Below are 25,839 nucleotides of genomic sequence, written 5' to 3'. Positions count from 1 at the left end.
AACCTGTCACTGTTACATTGAACTGGGTGAATATGAATGACAGTAACCTAAACCTGTCACTGTTACATTGAACTGGGTGAATGACAGTAACCTAAACCTGTCACTGTTACATTGAACTGGGTGAATATGAATGACAGTAACCTAAACCTGTCACTGTTACATTGAACTGGGTGAATATGAATGACAGTAACCTAAACCTGTCACTGTTACATTGAACTGGGTGAATGACAGTAACCTAAACCTGTCACTGTTACATTGAACTGGGTGAATATGAATGACAGTAACCTAAACCTGTCACTGTTACATTGAACTGGGTGAATATGAATGACAGTAACCTAAACCTGTCACTGTTACATTGAACTGGGTGAATATGAATGACAGTAACCTAAACCTGTCACTGTTACATTGAACTGGGTGAATATGAATGACAGTAACCTAAACCTGTCACTGTTACATTGAACTGGGTGAATGACAGTAACCTAAACCTGTCACTGTTACATTGAACTGGGTGAATGACAGTAACCTAAACCTGTCACTGTTACATTGAACTGGGTGAATATGAATGACAGTAACCTAAACCTGTCACTGTTACATTGAACTGGGTGAATATGAATGACAGTAACCTAAACCTGTCACTGTTACATTGAACTGGGTGAATGACAGTAACCTAAACCTGTCACTGTTACATTGAACTGGGTGAATGACAGTAACCTAAACCTGTCACTGTTACATTGAACTGGGTGAATATGAATGACAGTAACCTAAACCTGTCACTGTTACATTGAACTGGGTGAATGACAGTAACCTAAACCTGTCACTGTTACATTGAACTGGGTGAATGACAGTAACCTAAACCTGTCACTGTTACATTGAACTGGGTGAATGACAGTAACCTAAACCTGTCACTGTTACATTGAACTGGGTGAATGACAGTAACCTAAACCTGTCACTGTTACATTGAACTGGGTGAATATGAATGACAGTAACCTAAACCTGTCACTGTTACATTGAACTGGGTGAATATGAATGACAGTAACCTAAACCTGTCACTGTTACATTGAACTGGGTGAATGACAGTAACCTAAACCTGTCACTGTTACATTGAACTGGGTGAATATGAATGACAGTAACCTAAACCTGTCACTGTTACATTGAACTGGGTGAATGACAGTAACCTAAACCTGTCACTGTTACATTGAACTGGGTGAATGAATGACAGTAACCTAAACCTGTCACTGTTACATTGAACTGGGTGAATGACAGTAACCTAAACCTGTCACTGTTACATTGAACTGGGTGAATATGAATGACAGTAACCTAAACCTGTCACTGTTACATTGAACTGGGTGAATATGAATGACAGTAACCTAAACCTGTTACATTGAACTGGGTGAATGACAGTAACTGTCACTGTTACATTGAACTGGGTGAATATGAATGACAGTAACCTAAACCTGTCACTGTTACATTGAACTGGGTGAATATGAATGACAGTAACCTAAACCTGTCACTGTTACATTGAACTGGGTGAATGACAGTAACCTAAACCTGTCACTGTTACATTGAACTGGGTGAATATGAATGACAGTAACCTAAACCTGTCACTGTTACATTGAACTGGGTGAATATGTAACCTAAACCTGTCACTGTTACATTGAACTGGGTGAATGAATGACAGTAACCTAAACCTGTCACTGTTACATTGAACTGGGTGAATGACAGTAACCTAAACCTGTCACTGTTACATTGAACTGGGTGAATATGAATGACAGTAACCTAAACCTGTCACTGTTACATTGAACTGGGTGAATGACAGTAACCTAAACCTATCACTGTTACATTGAACTGGGTGAATATGAATGACAGTAACCTAAACCTGTCACTGTTACATTGAACTGGGTGAATGACAGTAACCTAAACCTGTCACTGTTACATTGAACTGGGTGAATGACAGTAACCTAAACCTGTCACTGTTACATTGAACTGGGTGAATATGAATGACAGTAACCTAAACCTGTCACTGTTACATTGAACTGGGTGAATGACAGTAACCTAAACCTGTCACTGTTACATTGAACTGGGTGAATGACAGTAACCTAAACCTGTCACTGTTACATTGAACTGGGTGAATGACAGTAACCTAAACCTGTCACTGTTACATTGAACTGGGTGAATATGAATGACAGTAACCTAAACCTGTCACTGTTACATTGAACTGGGTGAATGACAGTAACCTAAACCTGTCACTGTTACATTGAACTGGGTGAATATGAATGACAGTAACCTAAACCTGTCACTGTTACATTGAACTGGGTGAATGACAGTAACCTAAACCTGTCACTGTTACATTGAACTGGGTGAATATGAATGACAGTAACCTAAACCTGTCACTGTTACATTGAACTGGGTGAATATGAATGACAGTAACCTAAACCTGTCACTGTTACATTGAACTGGGTGAATATGAATGACAGTAACCTAAACCTGTCACTGTTACATTGAACTGGGTGAATGACAGTAACCTAAACCTGTCACTGTTACATTGAACTGGGTGAATATGAATGACAGTAACCTAAACCTGTCACTGTTACATTGAACTGGGTGAATATGAATGACAGTAACCTAAACCTGTCACTGTTACATTGAACTGGGTGAATGACAGTAACCTAAACCTGTCACTGTTACATTGAACTGGGTGAATGACAGTAACCTAAACCTGTCACTGTTACATTGAACTGGGTGAATGACAGTAACCTAAACCTGTCACTGTTACATTGAACTGGGTGAATGACAGTAACCTAAACCTGTCACTGTTACATTGAACTGGGTGAATATGAATGACAGTAACCTAAACCTGTCACTGTTACATTGAACTGGGTGAATATGAATGACAGTAACCTAAACCTGTCACTGTTACATTGAACTGGGTGAATGACAGTAACCTAAACCTGTCACTGTTACATTGAACTGGGTGAATATGAATGACAGTAACCTAAACCTGTCACTGTTACATTGAACTGGGTGAATGACAGTAACCTAAACCTGTCACTGTTACATTGAACTGGGTGAATGACAGTAACCTAAACCTGTCACTGTTACATTGAACTGGGTGAATGACAGTAACCTAAACCTGTCACTGTTACATTGAACTGGGTGAATATGAATGACAGTAACCTAAACCTGTCACTGTTACATTGAACTGGGTGAATATGAATGACAGTAACCTAAACCTGTCACTGTTACATTGAACTGGGTGAATGACAGTAACCTAAACCTGTCACTGTTACATTGAACTGGGTGAATATGAATGACAGTAACCTAAACCTGTCACTGTTACATTGAACTGGGTGAATATGAATGACAGTAACCTAAACCTGTCACTGTTACATTGAACTGGGTGAATGACAGTAACCTAAACCTGTCACTGTTACATTGAACTGGGTGAATGACAGTAACCTAAACCTGTCACTGTTACATTGAACTGGGTGAATGACAGTAACCTAAACCTGTCACTGTTACATTGAACTGGGTGAATGACAGTAACCTAAACCTGTCACTGTTACATTGAACTGGGTGAATGACAGTAACCTAAACCTGTCACTGTTACATTGAACTGGGTGGATATGAATGACAGTCACCTAAACCTGTCACTGTTACATTGAACTGGGTGAATGACAGTAACCTAAACCTGTTACATTGAACTGGGTGAATGACAGTAACCTAAACCTGTCATTGTTACATTGAACTGGGTGAATATGAATGACAGTAACCTAAACCTGTCACTGTTACATTGAACTGGGTGAATGACAGTAACCTAAACCTGTCACTGTTACATTGAACTGGGTGAATGACAGTAACCTAAACCTGTCACTGTTACATTGAACTGGGTGAATATGAATGACAGTAACCTAAACCTGTCACTGTTACATTGAACTGGGTGAATGACAGTAACCTAAACCTGTCACTGTTACATTGAACTGGGTGAATGACAGTAACCTAAACCTGTCACTGTTACATTGAACTGGGTGAATGACAGTAACCTAAACCTGTCACTGTTACATTGAACTGGGTGAATATGAATGACAGTAACCTAAACCTGTCACTGTTACATTGAACTGGGTGAATGACAGTAACCTAAACCTGTCACTGTTACATTGAACTGGGTGAATATGAATGACAGTAACCTAAACCTGTCACTGTTACATTGAACTGGGTGAATGACAGTAACCTAAACCTGTCACTGTTACATTGAACTGGGTGAATGACAGTAACCTAAACCTGTCACTGTTACATTGAACTGGGTGAATGACAGTAACCTAAACCTGTCACTGTTACATTGAACTGGGTGAATGACAGTAACCTAAACCTGTCACTGTTACATTGAACTGGGTGAATGACAGTAACCTAAACCTGTCACTGTTACATTGAACTGGGTGAATGACAGTAACCTAAACCTGTCACTGTTACATTGAACTGGGTGAATGACAGTAACCTAAACCTGTCACTGTTACATTGAACTGGGTGAATGACAGTAACCTAAACCTGTCACTGTTACATTGAACTGGGTGAATGACAGTAACCTAAACCTGTCACTGTTACATTGAACTGGGTGAATGACAGTAACCTAAACCTGTCACTGTTACATTGAACTGGGTGAATGACAGTAACCTAAACCTGTCACTGTTACATTGAACTGGGTGAATGACAGTAACCTAAACCTGTCACTGTTACATTGAACTGGGTGAATGACAGTAACCTAAACCTGTCACTGTTACATTGAACTGGGTGAATGACAGTAACCTAAACCTGTCACTGTTACATTGAACTGGGTGAATGACAGTAACCTAAACCTGTCACTGTTACATTGAACTGGGTGAATGAATGACAGTAACCTAAACCTGTCACTGTTACATTGAACTGGGTGAATGACAGTAACCTAAACCTGTCACTGTTACATTGAACTGGGTGAATATGAATGACAGTAACCTAAACCTGTCACTGTTACATTGAACTGGGTGAATGACAGTAACCTAAACCTGTCACTGTTACATTGAACTGGGTGAATGACAGTAACCTAAACCTGTCACTGTTACATTGAGCTGGGTGAATATGAATGACAGTAACCTAAACCTGTCACTGTTACATTGGACTGGGTGAATGACATTAACCTAAACCTGTCACTGTTACATTGAGCTGGGTGAATATGAATGACAGTAACCTAAACCTGTCACTGTTACATTGAACTGGGTGAATATGAATGACAGTAACCTAAACCTGTCACTGTTACATTGAACTGGGTGAATGACAGTAACCTAAACCTGTCACTGTTACATTGAACTGGGTGAATATGAATGACAGTAACCTAAACCTGTCACTGTTACATTGAACTGGGTGAATATGAATGACAGTAACCTAAACCTGTCACTGTTACATTGAACTGGGTGAATATGAATGACAGTAACCTAAACCTGTCACTGTTACATTGAACTGGGTGAATGACAGTAACCTAAACCTGTCACTGTTACATTGAACTGGGTGAATGACAGTAACCTAAACCTGTCACTGTTACATTGAACTGGGTGAATGACAGTAACCTAAACCTGTCACTGTTACATTGAACTGGGTGAATATGAATGACAGTAACCTAAACCTGTCACTGTTACATTGAACTGGGTGAATGACAGTAACCTAAACCTGTCACTGTTACATTGAACTGGGTGAATGACAGTAACCTAAACCTGTCACTGTTACATTGAACTGGGTGAATATGAATGACAGTAACCTAAACCTGTCACTGTTACATTGAACTGGGTGAATGACAGTAACCTAAACCTGTCACTGTTACATTGAACTGGGTGAATGACAGTAACCTAAACCTGTCACTGTTACATTGAACTGGGTGAATGACAGTAACCTAAACCTGTCACTGTTACATTGAACTGGGTGAATGACAGTAACCTAAACCTGTCACTGTTACATTGAACTGGGTGAATATGAATGACAGTAACCTAAACCTGTCACTGTTACATTGAACTGGGTGAATGACAGTAACCTAAACCTGTCATTGTTACATTGAACTGGGTGAATATGAATGACAGTAACCTAAACCTGTCACTGTTACATTGAACTGGGTGAATATGAATGACAGTAACCTAAACCTGTCACTGTTACATTGAACTGGGTGAATGACAGTAACCTAAACCTGTCACTGTTACATTGAACTGGGTGAATATGAATGACAGTAACCTAAACCTGTCACTGTTACATTGAACTGGGTGAATGACAGTAACCTAAACCTGTCACTGTTACATTGAACTGGGTGAATATGAATGACAGTAACCTAAACCTGTCACTGTTACATTGAACTGGGTGAATGACAGTAACCTAAACCTGTCACTGTTACATTGAACTGGGTGAATGACAGTAACCTAAACCTGTCACATTGAACTGGGTGAATGACAGTAACCTAAACCTGTCACTGTTACATTGAACTGGGTGAATATGAATGACAGTAACCTAAACCTGTCACTGTTACATTGAACTGGGTGAATATGAATGACAGTAACCTAAACCTGTCACTGTTACATTGAACTGGGAATATGAATGACAGTAACCTAAACCTGTCACTGTTACATTGAACTGGGTGAATATGAATGACAGTAACCTAAACCTGTCACTGTTACATTGAACTGGGTGAATATGAATGACAGTAACCTAAACCTGTCACTGTTACATTGAACTGGGTGAATGACAGTAACCTAAACCTGTCACTGTTACATTGAACTGGGTGAATATGAATGACAGTAACCTAAACCTGTCACTGTTACATTGAACTGGGTGAATATGAATGACAGTAACCTAAACCTGTCACTGTTACATTGAACTGGGTGAATGACAGTAACCTAAACCTGTCACTGTTACATTGAACTGGGTGAATGACAGTAACCTAAACCTGTCACTGTTACATTGAACTGGGTGAATGACAGTAACCTAAACCTGTCACTGTTACATTGAACTGGGTGAATGACAGTAACCTAAACCTGTCACTGTTACATTGAACTGGGTGGATATGAATGACAGTCACCTAAACCTGTCACTGTTACATTGAACTGGGTGAATGACAGTAACCTAAACCTGTTTACATTGAACTGGGTGAATGACAGTAACCTAAACCTATCACTGTTACATTGAACTGGGTGAATATGAATGACAGTAACCTAAACCTATCACTGTTACATTGAACTGGGTGAATGACAGTAACCTAAACCTGTCACTGTTACATTGAACTGGGTGAATGACAGTAACCTAAACCTGTCACTGTTACATTGAACTGGGTGAATGACAGTAACCTAAACCTGTCACTGTTACATTGAACTGGGTGAATATGAATGACAGTAACCTAAACCTGTCACTGTTACATTGAACTGGGTGAATGACAGTAACCTAAACCTGTCACTGTTACATTGAACTGGGTGAATGACAGTAACCTAAACCTGTCACTGTTACATTGAACTGGGTGAATGACAGTAACCTAAACCCATCACTGTTACATTGAACTGGGTGAATATGAATGACAGTAACCTAAACCTGTCACTGTTACATTGAACTGGGTGAATGACAGTAACCTAAACCTGTCACTGTTACATTGAACTGGGTGAATATGAATGACAGTAACCTAAACCTGTCACTGTTACATTGAACTGGGTGAATGACAGTAACCTAAACCTGTCACTGTTACATTGAACTGGGTGAATGACAGTAACCTAAACCTGTCACTGTTACATTGAACTGGGTGAATGACAGTAACCTAAACCTGTCACTGTTACATTGAACTGGGTGAATGACAGTAACCTAAACCTGTCACTGTTACATTGAACTGGGTGAATGACAGTAACCTAAACCTGTCACTGTTACATTGAACTGGGTGAATGAATGACAGTAACCTAAACCTGTCACTGTTACATTGAACTGGGTGAATGAATGACAGTAACCTAAACCTGTCACTGTTACATTGAACTGGGTGAATGACAGTAACCTAAACCTGTCACTGTTACATTGAACTGGGTGAATGACAGTAACCTAAACCTGTCACTGTTACATTGAACTGGGTGAATGACAGTAACCTAAACCTGTCACTGTTACATTGAACTGGGTGAATATGAATGACAGTAACCTAAACCTGTCACTGTTACATTGAACTGGGTGAATGACAGTAACCTAAACCTGTCACTGTTACATTGAACTGGGTGAATGACAGTAACCTAAACCTGTCACTGTTACATTGAACTGGGTGAATATGAATGACAGTAACCTAAACCTGTCACTGTTACATTGGACTGGGTGAATGACATTAACCTAAACCTGTCACTGTTACATTGAGCTGGGTGAATATGAATGACAGTAACCTAAACCTGTCACTGTTACATTGAACTGGGTGAATATGAATGACAGTAACCTAAACCTGTCACTGTTACATTGAGCTGGGTGAATGACAGTAACCTAAACCTGTCACTGTTACATTGAACTGGGTGAATATGAATGACAGTAACCTAAACCTGTCACTGTTACATTGAACTGGGTGAATATGAATGACAGTAACCTAAACCTGTCACTGTTACATTGAACTGGGTGAATATGAATGACAGTAACCTAAACCTGTCACTGTTACATTGAACTGGGTGAATGACAGTAACCTAAACCTGTCACTGTTACATTGAACTGGGTGAATGACAGTAACCTAAACCTGTCACTGTTACATTGAACTGGGTGAATGACAGTAACCTAAACCTGTCACTGTTACATTGAACTGGGTGAATATGAATGACAGTAACCTAAACCCATCACTGTTACATTGAACTGGGTGAATGACAGTAACCTAAACCTGTCACTGTTACATTGAACTGGGTGAATGACAGTAACCTAAACCTGTCACTGTTACATTGAACTGGGTGAATATGAATGACAGTAACCTAAACCTGTCACTGTTACATTGAACTGGGTGAATGACAGTAACCTAAACCTGTCACTGTTACATTGAACTGGGTGAATGACAGTAACCTAAACCTGTCACTGTTACATTGAACTGGGTGAATGACAGTAACCTAAACCTGTCACTGTTACATTGAACTGGGTGAATGACAGTAACCTAAACCTGTCACTGTTACATTGAACTGGGTGAATATGAATGACAGTAACCTAAACCTGTCACTGTTACATTGAACTGGGTGAATGACAGTAACCTAAACCTGTCATTGTTACATTGAACTGGGTGAATATGAATGACAGTAACCTAAACCTGTCACTGTTACATTGAACTGGGTGAATATGAATGACAGTAACCTAAACCTGTCACTGTTACATTGAACTGGGTGAATGACAGTAACCTAAACCTGTCACTGTTACATTGAACTGGGTGAATATGAATGACAGTAACCTAAACCTGTCACTGTTACATTGAACTGGGTGAATGACAGTAACCTAAACCTGTCATTGTTACATTGAACTGGGTGAATATGAATGACAGTAACCTAAACCTGTCACTGTTACATTGAACTGGGTGAATGACAGTAACCTAAACCTGTCACTGTTACATTGAACTGGGTGAATGACAGTAACCTAAACCTGTCACTGTTACATTGAACTGGGTGAATATGAATGACAGTAACCTAAACCCATCACTGTTACATTGAACTGGGTGAATATGAATGACAGTAACCTAAACCTGTCACTGTTACATTGAACTGGGTGAATATGAATGACAGTAACCTAAACCTGTCACTGTTACATTGAACTGGGTGAATGACAGTAACCTAAACCTGTCACTGTTACATTGAACTGGGTGAATATGAATGACAGTAACCTAAACCTGTCACTGTTACATTGAACTGGGTGAATATGAATGACAGTAACCTAAACCTGTCACTGTTACATTGAACTGGGTGAATGACAGTAACCTAAACCTGTCACTGTTACATTGAACTGGGTGAATGACAGTAACCTAAACCTGTCACTGTTACATTGAACTGGGTGAATGACAGTAACCTAAACCTGTCACTGTTACATTGAACTGGGTGAATGACAGTAACCTAAACCTGTCACTGTTACATTGAACTGGGTGAATGACAGTAACCTAAACCTGTCACTGTTACATTGAACTGGGTGAATATGAATGACAGTAACCTAAACCTGTCACTGTTACATTGAACTGGGTGAATGACAGTAACCTAAACCTGACACTGTTACATTGAACTGGGTGAATGACAGTAACCTAAACCTGTCACTGTTACATTGAACTGGGTGAATGACAGTAACCTAAACCTGTCACTGTTACATTGAACTGGGTGAATATGAATGACAGTAACCTAAACCTATCACTGTTACATTGAACTGGGTGAATGACAGTAACCTAAACCTGTCACTGTTACATTGAACTGGGTGAATGACAGTAACCTAAACCTGTCACTGTTACATTGAACTGGGTGAATATGAATGACAGTAACCTAAACCTGTCACTGTTACATTGAACTGGGTGAATGACTGTCACTGTTACATTGAACTGGGTGAATGACAGTAACCTAAACCTGTCACTGTTACATTGAACTGGGTGAATGACAGTAACCTAAACCTGTCACTGTTACATTGAACTGGGTGAATATGAATGACAGTAACCTAAACCTGTCACTGTTACATTGAACTGGGTGAATGACAGTAACCTAAACCTGTCACTGTTACATTGAACTGGGTGAATGACAGTAACCTAAACCTGTCACTGTTACATTGAACTGGGTGAATGACAGTAACCTAAACCTGTCACTGTTACATTGAACTGTGTGAATGACAGTAACCTAAACCCATCACTGTTACATTGAACTGGGTGAATATGAATGACAGTAACCTAAACCTGTCACTGTTACATTGAACTGGGTGAATGACAGTAACCTAAACCTGTCACTGTTACATTGAACTGGGTGAATATGAATGACAGTAACCTAAACCTGTCACTGTTACATTGAACTGGGTGAATGACAGTAACCTAAACCTGTCACTGTTACATTGAACTGGGTGAATGACAGTAACCTAAACCTGTCACTGTTACATTGAACTGGGTGAATATGAATGACAGTAACCTAAACCTGTCACTGTTACATTGAACTGGGTGAATGACAGTAACCTAAACCTGTCACTGTTACATTGAACTGGGTGAATGACAGTAACCTAAACCCATCACTGTTACATTGAACTGGGTGAATATGAATGACAGTAACCTAAACCTGTCACTGTTACATTGAACTGGGTGAATGACAGTAACCTAAACCTGTCACTGTTACATTGAACTGGGTGAATGACAGTAACCTAAACCTGTCACTGTTACATTGAACTGGGTGAATGACAGTAACCTAAACCTATTGATGTCACATTGAACTGGGTGAATGACAGTAACCTAAACCTGTCACTGTTACATTGAACTGGGTGAATGTGAATGACAGTAACCTAAACCTGTCACTGTTACATTGAACTGGGTGAATGACAGTAACCTAAACCTGTCACTGTTACATTGAACTGGGTGAATGACAGTAACCTAAACCTGTCACTGTTACATTGAACTGGGTGAATGACAGTAATCTAAACCTGTCACTGTTACATTGAACTGGGTGAATATGAATGACAGTAACCTAAACCTGTCACTGTTACATTGAACTGGGTGAATGACAGTAACCTAAACCTGTCACTGTTACATTGAACTGGGTGAATATGAATGACAGTAACCTAAACCTGTCAATGTTACATTGAACTGGGTGAATATGAATGACAGTAACTTAAACCTGTCACCTGGGGTTCAGGGCTGTAGAGGAGGTTTTCTCACCTGGGGTTCTGGGCTGTAGAGGAGGTGGACTCACCTGGGGTTCTGGGCTGTAGAGGAGGTGGACTCACCTGGGGTTCTGGGCTGTAGAGGCTCTGAGAGGAGGTGGACTCACCTGGGGTTCTGGGCTGTAGAGGCTCTGAGAGGAGGTGGACTCACCTGGGGTTCTGGGCTGTAGAGGAGGTGGACTCACCTGGGGTTCTGGGCTGTAGAGGAGGTGGACTCACCTGGGGTTCTGGGCTGTAGAGGAGGTTGACTCACCTGGGGTTCTGGGCTGTAGAGGAGGTTGACTCACCTGGGGTTCTGGGCTGTAGAGAGGTTTTCTCACCTGGGGTTCTGGGCTGTAGAGGAGGTTTTCTCACCTGGGGTTCTGGGCTGTAGAGGAGGTTTTCTCACCTGGGGTTCTGGGCTGTAGAGGAGGTAGACTCACCTGGGGTTCTGGGCTGTAGAGGAGGTTTTCTCACCTGGGGTTCTGGGCTGTAGAGGAGGTTTTCTCACCTGGGGTACTGGGCTGTAGAGGAGGTGGACTCACCTGGGGTTCTGGGCTGTATAGGAGGTGGACTCACCTGGGGTTCAGGGCTGTAGAGGAGGTGGACTCACCTGGGGTTCTGGGCTGTAGAGGAGGTGGACTCACCTGGGGTTCAGGGCTGTAGAGGAGGTGGACTCACCTGGGGTTCTTGGCTGTAGAGGAGGTGGACTCACCTGGGGTTCTGGGCTGTAGAGGAGGTGGACTCACCTGGGGTTCAGGGCTGTAGAGGAGGTGGACTCACCTGGGGTTCAGGGCTGTAGAGGAGGTGGACTCACCTGGGGTTCTGGGCTGTAGAGGCTCTGAGAGGAGGTGGACTCACCTGGGGTGCTGGGCTGTAGAGGAGGTGGACTCACCTGGGGTTCTGGGCTGTAGAGGCTCTGAGAGGAGGGAGTCTCACCTGGGGTTCTGGGCTGTAGAGGCTCTGAGAGGAGGTAGTCTCACCTGGGGTTCTGGACTGTAGAGGAGGTGAACTCACCTGGGGTTCTGGGCTGTAGAGGCTCTGAGAGGAGGTAGTCTCACCTGGGGTTCTGGACTGTAGAGGAGGTGAACTCACCTGGGGTTCTGGGCTGTAGAGGCTCTGAGAGGAGGTAGTCTCACCTGGGGTGCTGGGCTGTAGAGGCTCTGAGAGGAGGTGGACTCACCTGGGGTTCTGGGCTGTAGAGGAGGTAGGCTCACCTGGGGTTCTGGGCTGTAGAGGAGGTGGACTCACCTGGGGTGCTGGGCTGTAGAGGAGATGGACTCACCTGGGGTGCTGGGCTGTAGAGGAGGTAGTCTCACCTGGGGTGCTGGGCTGTAGAGGAGGTGGACTCACCTGGGGTTCTGGGCTGTAGAGGCTCTGAGAGGAGGTAGTCTCACCTGGGTTCTGGGCTGTAGAGGAGGTAGTCTCACCTGGGGTTCTGGGCTGTAGAGGTAGTCTCACCTGGGGTGCTGGGCTGTAGAGGCTCTGAGAGGAGGTGGTCTCACCTGGGGTTCTGGGCTGTAGAGGCTCTGAGAGGAGGTGGTCTCACCTGGGGTGCTGGGCTGTAGAGGCTCTGAGAGGAGGTGGTCTCACCTGGGGTGCTGGGCTGTAGAGGCTCTGAGAGGAGGTGGTCTCACCTGGGGTTCTGGGCTGTAGAGGTAGACTCACCTGGGGTGCTGGGCTGTAGAGGAGGTGAACTCATCTGGGGTTCTGGGCTGTAGAGGAGGTAGTCTCACCTGGGGTTCTGGGCTGTAGAGGCTCTGAGAGGAGGTAGTCTCACCTGGGGTGCTGGGCTGTAGAGGCTCTGAGAGGAGGTAGACTCACCTGGGGTGCTGGGCTGTAGAGGCTCTGGTAGAGGTTTGGAGAGCAGGTAGAAGTGTTCACATCCATGCAGAGGAACAGACACCTTGGTCTCACTGGCCTGGCCCAGCTCATACGCCCACTGTAGAACATACAGTTATAACATATCGTATAGCATTCATAACCCCCTATTATATGAAGACTTGTAGAGGAACAGACACCTTGGTCTCACTGGCCTGGCCCAGCTCATACGCCCACTGTAGAACATACAGTTATAACATATCATATAGCATTCATAACCCCCTATTATATGAAGACTTGTAGAGGAACAGACACCCTGGTCTCACTGGTCTGGCCCAGCTCCCTCAGAGACAGCTAGATACAACATTTCACTGGCCCAGCTCCCTCAGAGACAGCTAGATACAACACTTCACTGGCCCAGCTCCCTCAGAGACAGCTAGATACAACACTTCACTGGTCTGGCCCAGCTCCCTCAGAGACAGCTAGATACAACACTTCACTGGTCCAGCTCCCTCAGAGACAGCTAGATACAACACTTCACTGGCCCAGCTTCCTCAGAGACAGCTAGATACAACACTTCACTGGTCCAGCTCCCTCAGAGACAGCTAGATACAACACTGGCCTGGCCCAGCTCCCTCAGAGACAGCTAGATACAACACTTCACTGGTCTGGCCCAGCTCCCTCAGAGACAGCTAGATACAACACTTCACTGGCCTGGCCCAGCTCCCTCAGAGACAGCTAGATACAACACTTCACTGGTCCAGCTCCCTCAGAGACAGCTAGATACAACACTTCACTGGCCCAGCTCCCTCAGAGACAGCTAGATTACAACATTTCACTGGCCCAGCTCCCTCAGAGACAGCTAGATACAACACTTCACTGGCCCAGCTCCCTCAGAGACAGCTAGATACAACACTTCACTGGTCTGGCCCAGCTCCCTCAGAGACAGCTAGATACAACACTTCACTGGCCCAGCTCCCTCAGAGACAGCTAGATACAACACTTCACTGGTCTGGCCCAGCTCCCTCAGAGACAGCTAGATACAACACTTCACTGGTCTGCGTTCATCCACCTCTGGACTGCTCGCCTCCCTACCACTGAGGAAGTACAGTTCCCGCTCAGCCCAGTCAAAACTGTTCTCTGCTCTGGCCCCCCAATGGTGGAACAAACTCCCTCACGACGCCAGGACAGCGGAGTCAATCACCACCTTCCGGAGACACCTGAAACCCCACCTCTTTAAGGAATACCTAGGATAGGATAAAGTAATCCTTCCCCCCCCCCCCTTAAAAGATTTAGATGCACTATTGTAAAGTGGCTGTTCCACTGGATGTCATAAGGTGAACGCACCAATTTGTAAGTCGCTCTGGATAAGAGAGTCTGCTAAATGACTTAAATGTAAATGTAAATGTAATGTCTCGCCCAGCTCCCTCACAGACAGCTAGATACAACACTGGCCTGGTCCAGCTCCCTCAGAGACAGCTAGATACAACACTGGCCTGGCCCAGCTCCCTCAGAGACAGCTAGATTACAACACTTCACTGGTCCAACTCCCTCAGAGACAGCTAGATACAACACTTCACTGGTCTCGCCCAGCTCCCTCAGAGACAGCTAGATACAACACTTCACTGGTCTCGCCCAGCTCCCTCAGAGACAGCTAGATACAACACTTCACTGGTCTGGTCCAGCTCCCTCAGAGACAGCTAGATACAACACTGGCCTGGCCCAGCTCCCTCAGAGACAGCTAGATACAACACTGGCCTGGCCCAGCTCCCTCAGAGACAGCTAGATACAACACTTCACTGGCCCAGCTCCCTCAGAGACAGCTAGATACAACACTTCACTGGCCCAGCTCCCTCAGAGACAGCTAGATACAACACTTCACTGGCCCAGCTCCCTCAGAGACAGCTAGATACAACACTTCACTGGCCCAGCTCCCTCAGAGACAGCTAGATACAACACTTCACTGGCCCAGCTCCCTCAGAGACAGCTAGATACAACACTTCACTGGTCTGGCCCAGCTCCCTCAGAGACAGCTAGATACAACACTTCACTGGCCCAGCTCCCTCAGAGACAGCTAGATACAACACTTCACTGGTCTGGCCCAGCTCCCTCAGAGACAGCTAGATACAACACTTCACTGGTCTGGCCCAGCTCCCTCAGAGACAGCTAGATACAACACTTCACTGGCCCAGCTCCCTCAGAGACAGCTAGATACAACACTTCACTGGTCTGGCCCAGCTCCCTCAGAGACAGCTAGAAACAACACTGGCCTGGCCCAGCTCCCTCAGAGACAGCTAGATGACAACACTTCCCTGGCCCAGCTCCCTCAGAAGACAGCTAGATACAACACTTCCCTGGCCCAGCTCCCTCAGAAGACAGCTAGATTACAACACTTCACTGGCCCAGCTCCCTCAGAAGACAGCTAGATTACAACACTTCCCTGGTCCAGCTCCCTCAGAGACAGCTAGATACAACACTTCACTGGTCTGGTCCAGCTCCCTCAGAGACAGCTAGATACAACACTTCACTGGCCCAGCTCCCTCAGAGACAGCTAGATTACAACACTTCACTGGCCCAGCTCCCTCAGAGACAGCTAGATACAACACTTCCCTGGTCCAGCTCCCTGAGAGACAGCTAGATTACAACACTTCACTGGTCTGGTCCAGCTCCCTCAGAGACAGCTAGATACAACACTTCATGACTGTGTCCCAAATGGTTCCTTATTCTAGTGCACTAAATAGGACCCATGCTATCATTCATAACGCGTTATGAAACCTTACAGATCAGTTGGGCTGAAGAGAGCTGTCTAACTGTTACCCGTCTAAAGACTAGTAGAGGGAGAGACCCCATGTCATGTACAGTCACACACACACACACACACACACACACGTAATGGATAGAGGTTCACCTGTCCTGCACAGTTGACAAAGTATTCACACTCGATGGCTCCTCTGTCCGTCTCCACCGCTGTCACATGTCCCTTCTCCATCAGAACATGGTTAACTGTGGTGCGCTCGTGGATCTGGACTCCTGGAGATCAGAACATGGTTAACTGTGGTGAGCTCGTGGATCTGGACTCCTGGAGATCAGAACATGGTTAACTGTGGTGAGCTCGTGGATCTGGACTCCTGGAGATCAGAACATGGTTAACTGTGGTGAGCTCGTGGATCTGGACTCCTTGAGATCAGAACATGGTTAACAGTTGAAGTCAGAAGTTTACATTCACCGTAACCAAATGCATTTCAACCCCAGTTTTTCCACAATTCCTGACATTTGATCCTAGTATAAATTCCCAGTCTTAGGTCAGTTAGGATCACCACTTTGTTTTAAGAATGTGAAATGTCAGAATAATAGTAGCGAGAGTGATTTATTTCAACTTTTATTTCTTTCATCACATTCCCAGTGGGTCAGAAGTTTACATACACTCAATTAGTATTTGGTAGCATTGCCTTTAAATTGTTTAGCTTGGGTCAAACGTTTCAGGTAGCCTTCCACAAGCTTCCCACAATAAGTTGGGTGAATTCTGGCCCATTCCTCCAGACAGAGCTGGTGTAACTGAGTCAGGTTTGTAGGACTCCTTGCTCGCACAGACTTTTTCAGTTCTGCCCACAAATTTTCTATAGGATTGAGGTCAGGGCTTTGTGATGGCCACTCCAGTATCTTGACTTTGCTGTCCTTAAGCCATTTTGCCACAACTTTGGAAGTATGATTGGGATCATTGTCCATTTGGAAGACCCATTTGCGACCAAGATTTAACTTCCTGACTGATGTCTTGAGATGTGGCTTCAATATATCCACACCAGTCCCTCCTGCAGCAAAGCACTCCCACAACATGATGCTGTCACCCCCGTGCTTCACGGTTGGGATGGTGTTCTTCGGCTTGCAAACCTCCCCCTTTTTCCTCCAAACATAACGATGGTCATTATGGCCAAACAGTTCTATTTTTGTTTCATCAGACCAGAGGACATTTCTCCAGAAAGTACGATCTTTGTCCCCATGTGCAGTTACAAACCGTAGTCTGACTTTTTTATGGCAGTTTTGGAGCAGTGGCTTTTTCCTTGCTGAGCGGCCTTTCAGGTTATGTCGATATAGGATATATCCTCGCGTACTGTTGTTTGTAAAGATGAATGTGGTTCCTTCAGGCATTTGGAAATTGCTCCCAAGGATGAACCAGACTTGTGGAGGTCTACAATTATTTTATCTGAGGTCTTGGCTGATTTCTTTTGATTTTCCCATGATGTCAAGCAAAGAGGCACTGAGTTTGAAGGTAGGCCTTGAAATACATCCACAGGTAAACCTCCAATTGACTCAAATGATGTCAATTAGCCTATCAGAAGCTTCTAAAGCCATGACATCATTTTCTGGAATTTTCCAAGCTGTTTAAAGGCACAGTCAACTTAGTGTATGTAAACTTCTGACCCACTGGAACTGTGATATAATTCACTGTAAGTGAAATAATCTGTCTGAAAACAATTGTTGTCAAATTTACTTGTGTCATGCACCAAGTAGATGTCCTAACCGACTTGCCAAAACTATAGTTTGTTAACAAGACATTTGTGGAGTGGTTGAAAAACGAGTTTTAATGACTCCAACCTAAGTGTAACTTCAAACTTCAAAATGTACATGTATTCATGTAGAAAGGTACAATGTGATCAAACATGACAAACACTATCAATAGTTCATCGTTCGTTTGATTGGAGTAGCATGATGTCAAATTAGCCGACTAACTCACTCTGCTTGACATGCCACACCCTGGCCCCTTGGCAGGCCACACCTTGGCAGGCCACACCTTGGCAGGCCACACCTTGGCAGGCCACACCTTGGCAGGCCACACCTTGGCAGGCCACACCTGGGTCCTTGGCAGGCCGCCCCTTGGCAGGCCACACCTTGGCAGGCCACACCTTGGCAGGCCACACCTTGGCCCCTTGGCAGGCCACACCCTGGCCCCTTGGCAGGCCACATCTTGGCAGGCCACATCTTGGCAGGCCACACCTTGACAGGCCACACCTTGGCCCCTTGGCAGGCCACACCTTGGCAGGCCACACCTTGGCAGGCCACACCTTGGCAGGCCACACCTTGGCAGGCTACACCTGGGTCCTTGGCAGGCCACACCCTGGCCCCTTGGCAGGCCACACCTTGGCAGGCCACACCTTGGCAGGCCACACCCTGGCCCCTTGGCAGGCCACACCTTGGCAGGCCACACCTTGGCAGGCCACACCTTGGCAGGCCACACCTTGACCTTTGGCAGGCCACACCTTGGCAGGCCACACCTTGGACCTTGGCAGGCCACACCTTGGCAGGCCACACCTTGGACCTTGGCAGGCCACACCTTGGCAGGCCACACCTTGGACCTTGGCAGGCCACACCTTGGCAGGCCATACCTTGACCCTTCCCTCCAGCAGCCTTGCTTTCTGGCTTCATTACATTCTAACTGATGGCGAAACCACATGGTTGTAACTTTCTATTGAAACCTCCACTACAGATAGGTTTGTAGGATTTTTCCTAAAATTCAGTTTTTCCAGAAATCCCAGTTGGAAATTTTCCCCAAATCAGGAAATCTGGAATCATCCAATCAGGATTTCTGGAAAACCTGGGAATTTTTGGTTTGCAAGCCGAACAATAGTCCACCCTTGGTTTTACTGTCTCACCGTGTCCGGCTGCTGCTGTGGCGAGGGCGTGGTTGACGTCAGGCGGTGACACCACGGCATCCCCCGGCAGGTGGAGCGCCCCCACCAGGTCATGAATATTCACCAGGGGGTGGAGCTTGGACACCTCTTTGGGTTTGATCACGTTACAGGGGATCCCCATCACACTGAGGAATGAGGAGAGAGAGGAGGGAGGAGAGAGGAGAAGGAGAGAGGGGAGGAGGAGAGAGGGGAGAGAGGGGAGCGAGAGGGGAGGGAGGTTAGGGAGAGACTGGACCGGAGAGAATACTGAGCTATAATTCAGACCAGAGGAGAGGGTCAGGGAGAGACTGGACCAGAGAGAATACTGAGCTATAATTCAGACCAGAGGAGAGGGTCAGGGAGAGACTGGACCAGAGAGAATACTGAGCTATAATTCAGACCAGAGGAGAGGGTCAGGGAGAGACTGGACCAGAGAGAATACTGAGCTATAATTCAGACCAGAGGAGAGGGTCAGGGAGAGACTGGACCAGAGAGAATACTGAGCTATAATTCAGACCAGAGGAGAGGGTCAGGGAGAGACTGGACCAGAGACAGAGTACTGAGCTATAATTCAGACCAGAGGAGAGACCGGGTCAGGGAGAGACTGGACCAGAGAGAGAGTACTGAGCTATAATTCAGACCAGAGGAGAGACCGGGTCAGGGAGGGGAGGGAAGAGAAAAGCGGTTAGGGAGGGACTTACTTCAGCCTGGATGCCAGGCGCTTCAGGGAGAGGAAACGGTCCTGATTCTGGGCCAGACATAGAGAGCCTGTTTTCACGTAACCTGGAACAAACACACACACACATCAGGACCGCCAAGTCATGAGTCATCTTGTGTTAAACCACACAAGGCAACGCCCTGCCATACTCTCTGGATGTTGGCACAGGACTAAATACCACTGGTAAATCTGTTGTTCCACAAGACTAAATACCACTGGTAAATCTGTTGTTCCACAAGACTAAATACCACTGGTAAATCTGTTGTTCCACAAGACTAAATACCACTGGTAAATCTGTTGTTCCACAAGACTAAATACCACTGGTAAATCTGTGTTGAAACACAAACTGAAACAGCATGTGATAGGAGAGGGAAGCACTGGTTGGATACAGCCAGTCACATGACCTCATAGAGAATATATAATTGATTCAACAAACAAAACATCTGGCTAAAACGCAATCAGAAGACAGGCCACACAGCAAAGACATGTTCATAAACCCATTTAGGTACGTTGAAACAGAGTGGAACTGTACTGCAGAGAGCAGGAGAGGCAAACTAACCAGCTTCCAGAGACATTCACTGATAAGGAGTTAGTACAAACAGAGTGGAACTGTACTGCAGAGAGCAGGAGAGGCAAACTAACCAGCTTCCAGAGACATTCACTGATAAGGAGTTAGTACAAACAGAGTGGAACTGTACTGCAGAGAGCAGGAGAGGCAAACTAACCAGCTTCCAGAGACATTCACTGATAAGGAGTTAGTACAAACAGAGTGGAACTGTACTGCAGAGAGCAGGAGAGGCAAACTAACCAGCTTCCAGAGACATTCACTGATAAGGAGTTAGTACAAACAGAGTGGAACTGTACTGCAGAGAGCAGGAGAGGCAAACTAACCAGCTTCCAGAGACATTCACTGATAAGTTAGTACAAACAGAGTGGAACTGTACTGCAGAGAGCAGGAGAGGCAAACTAACCAGCTTCCAGAGACATTCACTGATAAGGAGTTAGTACAAACAGAGTGGAACTGTACTGCAGAGAGCAGGAGAGGCAAACTAACCAGCTTCCAGAGACATTCACTGATAAGGAGTTAGTACAAACAGAGTGGAACTGTACTGCAGAGAGCAGGAGAGGCAAACTAACCAGCTTCCAGAGACATTCACTGATAAGGAGTTAGTACAAATGGAGTGGAACTCAGGCTAGAGTCATACTGTAGGCATGTTAGTACAAATGGAGTGGAACTCAGGCTAGTCATACTGTAGGCATGTTAGTACAAATGGAGCAGAACTCAGGCTAGATTCATACTGTAGGCATGTTAGTACAAATGGAGTGGAACTCAGGCTAGAGTCATACTGTAGGCATGTTAGTACAAATGGAGTGGAACTCAGGCTAGAGTCATACTGTAGGCATGTTAGTACAAATGGAGCAGAACTCAGGCTAGAGTCATACTGTAGGCATGTTAGTACAAATGGAGTGGAACTCAGGCTAGAGTCATACTGTAGGCATGTTAGTACAAATGGAGTGGAACTCAGGCTAGTCATACTGTAGGCATGTTAGTACAAATGGAGTGGAACTCAGGCTAGAGTCATACTGTAGGCATGTTAGCACAAATGGAGTGGAACTCAGGCTAGAGTCATACTGTAGGCATGTTAGTACAAATGGAGCAGAACTCAGGCTAGATTCATACTGTAGGCATGTTAGTACAAATGGAGTGGAACTCAGGCTAGAGTCATACTGTAGGCATGTTAGTACAAATGGAGTGGAACTCAGGCTAGAGTCATACTGTAGGCATGTTAGTACAAATGGAGTGGAACTCAGGCTAGAGTCATACTGTAGGCATGTTAGTACAAATGGAGTGGAACTCAGGCTAGAGTCATACTGTAGGCATGTTAGTACAAATGGAGTGGAACTCAGGCTAGAGTCATACTGTAGGCATGTTAGTACAAATGGAGTGGAACTCAGGCTAGTCATACTGTAGGCATGTTAGTACAAATGGAGTGGAACTCAGGCTAGAGTCATACTGTAGGCATGTTAGTACAAATGGAGTGGAACTCAGGCTAGAGTCATACTGTAGGCATGTTAGTACAAATGGATTGGAACTCAGGCTAGAGTCATACTGTAGGCATGTTAGTACAAATGGATTGGAACTCAGGCTAGAGTCATACTGTAGGCATGTTAGTACAAATGGATTGGAACTCAGGCTAGAGTCACACTGTAGGCATGTTAGTACAAATGGATTGGAACTCAGGCTAGTCATACTGTAGGCATGTTAGTACAAATGGAGTGGAACTCAGGCTAGAGTCATACTGTAGGCATGTTAGTACAAATGGATTGGAACTCAGGCTAGAGTCACACTGTAGGCATGTTAGTACAAATGGATTGGAACTCAGGCTAGTCATACTGTAGGCATGTTAGTACAAATGGATTGGAACTCAGGCTAGAGTCATACTGTAGGCATGTTAGTACAAATGGAGTGGAACTCAGGCTAGAGTCATACTGTAGGCATGTTAGTACAAATGGATTGGAACTCAGGCTAGTCATAGTGTAGAAGTCCATCCCACCTGTCTTGACCCCAGTCTCCTCCTCCAGGTGTTCATACAGGGAGTTGGAGTAGTCAGCCATTTTACACTCAATAGAGATGGGCTTGGCCACGCTGACGATCCCAGCACACAGCCTGGTGGTGCCAGCACCTAGCCTAGCACACAGAGAGATGACAACAACATGGTTAGGTACAGCACCTAGCCTAGCACACAGAGAGATGACAACAACATGGTTAGGTACAGCACCTAGCCTAGCACACAGAGAGATGAGGACAACATGGTTAGGTACAGCACCTAGCCTAGCACACAGAGAGATGACAACAACATGGTTAGGTACAGCACCTAGCCTAGCACACAGAGAGATGACAACAACATGGTTAGGTACAGCACCTAGCCTAGCACACAGAGAGATGAGGACAACAACATGGTTAGGTACAGCACCTAGCCTAGCACACAGAGAGATGAGGACAACATGGTTAGGTACAGCACCTAGCCTAGCACACAGAGAGATGACAACAACATGGTTAGGTACAGCACCTAGCCTAGCACACAGAGAGATGAGGACAACAACATGGTTAGGTACAGCACCTAGCCTAGCACACAGAGAGATGAGGACAACAACATGGTTAGGTACAGCACCTAGCCTAGCACACAGAGAGATGAGGACAACATGGTTAGGTACAGCACCTAGCCTAGCACACAGAGAGATGAGGACAACATGGTTAGGTACAGCACCTAGCCTAGCACACAGAGAGATGAGGACAACATGGTTAGGTACAGCACCTAGCCTAGCACACAGAGAGATGAGGACAAACACATGGTTAGGTACAGCACCTAGCCTAGCACACAGAGAGATGAGGACAAACACATGGTTAGGTACAGCACCTAGCCTAGCACACAGAGAGATGAGGACAACATGGTTAGGTACAGCACCTAGCAGTCTAACACCCAGCCTAACACCCAGCCTGCTGGTACCAGCACCCAGCCTAACACCCAGCCTGGTGGTACCAGCACCCAGCCTAACACCCAGCCTGGTGGTACCTGCACCCAGTCTAACACCCAGCCTGGTGGTACCAGCACCCAGCCTGGTGGTACCTGCACCCAGTCTAACACCCAGCCTGGTGGTACCTGCACCCAGCCTAACACCCAGCCTAACACCCATAAGACCATGGTTCCTTGTGATTTCTAGATGTTATCATTGATTACAGAAGGTCTCGTAGGCTAGTCCATGTTTTCACTGTGTTAGTCTCCCATCCCCTGACAAGCCCAGTAAAACAATGAACTCATGAAATCATGATATATTGTCCACCTACCCACAGATAAAGTGTTCTGGAAACATGCACCCCCCTCTTGTAAACAGACCACATAATTTAGCCTCTCCTACCTTCCCTGCTCCAATAGTACTATCTCAGTCCAGCCCAGCTTGGCCAGGTGATAGGCCACAGACGTCCCAACGATGCCCCCTCCACAGATCACCACCCGGGCCTGGCTGGGCAGGGGGATGGGCTGCGTGGTCTCTACAGCAGAGGCCAGTCTCCGAGGGGAGCTCCAGATACCCCTAGGCCTGGTCCCCGGAGCCCAGCATCCTGCATGGGACAGCAGCCTAGGGAGCAGGGCAGGGGACAGAGCCTTGGAGCTCCATACACAGCTGCAGTGCATGGCTTGGAGGAACCTGGCGAATCAGAACACAACGGGCCTGGAGAATCAGAACACAACAGGCCTGGAGAATCAGAACACAACAGGCCTGGAGAATCAGAACACAACAGGCCTGGAGAATCAGAACACAACACAACAGGCCCGGAGAATCAGAACACAACAGGCCCGGAGAATCAGAACACAACAGGCCCGGAGGATCAGAACACAACAGGCCCGGAGAATCAGAACACAACAGGCCCGGAGAATCAGAACACAACAGGCCAGGAGGATCAGAACACAACAGGCCTGGAGGATCAGAACACAACAGGCCTGGAGAATCAGAACACAACACAACAGGCCTGGAGAATCAGAACACAACAGGCCTGGAGAATCAGAACACAACAGGCCTGGAGAATCAGAACACAACAGGCCTGGAGAATCAGAACACAACAGGCCTGGAGAATCAGAACACAACAGGCCTGGAGAATCAGAACACAACAGGCCTGGAGAATCAGAACACAACAGGCCTGGAGGATCAGAACACAACAGGCCTGGAGGATCAGAACACAACAGGCCTGGAGGATCAGAACACAACAGGCCTGGAGAATCAGAACACAACAGGCCTGGAGGATCAGAACACAACAGGCCTGGAGAATCAGAACACAACAGGCCTGGAGGATCAGAACACAACAGGCCTGGAGAATCAGAACACAACAGGCCTGGAGAATCAGAACACAACAGGCCTGGAGAATCAGAACACAACAGGCCTGGAGAATCAGAACACAACAGGCCTGGAGGATCAGAACACAACAGGCCTGGAGGATCAGAACACAACAGGCCTGGAGAATCAGAACACAACAGGCCTGGAGGATCAGAACACAACAGGCCAGGAGAATCAGAACACAACAGGCCTGGAGAATCAGAACACAACAGGCCAGGAGGATCAGAACACAACAGGCCAGGAGAATCAGAACACAACAGGCCTGGAGAATCAGAACACAACACAACAGGCCTGGAGAATCAGAACACAACACAACAGGCCTGGAGGATCAGAACACAACAGGCCTGGAGGATCAGAACACAACAGGCCTGGAGAATCAGAACACAACAGGCCTGGAGAATCAGAACACAACAGGCCTGGAGGATCAGAACACAACAGGCCTGGAGGATCAGAATGCATGCAGACTTAGGTACTAGGTACCACAGTTAACTTTCGTACTGTCTTTCAAACAAGCTACAGTTAGCTAGCGAACTTTAGCTAACGTTAGTTGATCAGCTGGCTCAATGAGAACTTTAACTCCTATCACTTCTTGCTAATGCCAAGAGTAAATCTGAAGTTTGCTTGTACTCGACCTTCGCTCCAAGGAGAACAACACCCCGATCCAAACGTCTTTCCATTGGTAATACGCTAGCGGCCTTCTGACATTCGTCTAGCTAATGATAATACTAGTTAGCATAATCATTATCATGTAGCAAACTCACCGACTCACTCCACTCCAAAAGTAATAAAATCTCTATTCGGCTTGAAGCAGATTTCAGTCCTGCGCCTCGATGACAGCAGAATGTTTCAGTCAGACCCTCTTCGGCCAAACAAACTGCATTGTTTATTTACACCGCC

At 45.6% G+C, this 25,839-nt stretch overlaps 1 protein-coding gene across 1 annotated transcript in view; it reads right to left on the bottom strand.

Annotated features, from left to right (window-relative positions):
• LOC135565170 (pyruvate dehydrogenase phosphatase regulatory subunit, mitochondrial-like) overlaps window positions 1–25,839 on the bottom strand; it is a 31,746-nt gene extending 5,907 nt beyond the window's left edge. Inside the window, exons 1-7 of the mRNA XM_065011234.1 lie at window positions 25,704–25,839; window positions 23,971–24,258; window positions 22,608–22,741; window positions 20,036–20,117; window positions 19,317–19,480; window positions 16,577–16,698; window positions 13,672–13,789 (exon numbers count right to left, since the gene is read on the bottom strand). Coding sequence (XP_064867306.1) covers window positions 13,672–13,789; window positions 16,577–16,698; window positions 19,317–19,480; window positions 20,036–20,117; window positions 22,608–22,741; window positions 23,971–24,245 — 895 coding nt within the window. The 5' untranslated portion in view covers window positions 24,246–24,258; window positions 25,704–25,839. The remainder of the gene's footprint in view (window positions 1–13,671; window positions 13,790–16,576; window positions 16,699–19,316; window positions 19,481–20,035; window positions 20,118–22,607; window positions 22,742–23,970; window positions 24,259–25,703) is intronic.

This window comes from Oncorhynchus nerka, linkage group LG27, assembly GCF_034236695.1.
Source record: "Oncorhynchus nerka isolate Pitt River linkage group LG27, Oner_Uvic_2.0, whole genome shotgun sequence".
In the NCBI taxonomy this organism is placed as follows: domain Eukaryota; kingdom Metazoa; phylum Chordata; class Actinopteri; order Salmoniformes; family Salmonidae; genus Oncorhynchus; species Oncorhynchus nerka.
The sequence above is the reverse complement of the archived record's forward strand: the minus strand, read 5'-3'. Positions and strand labels throughout refer to the sequence as shown.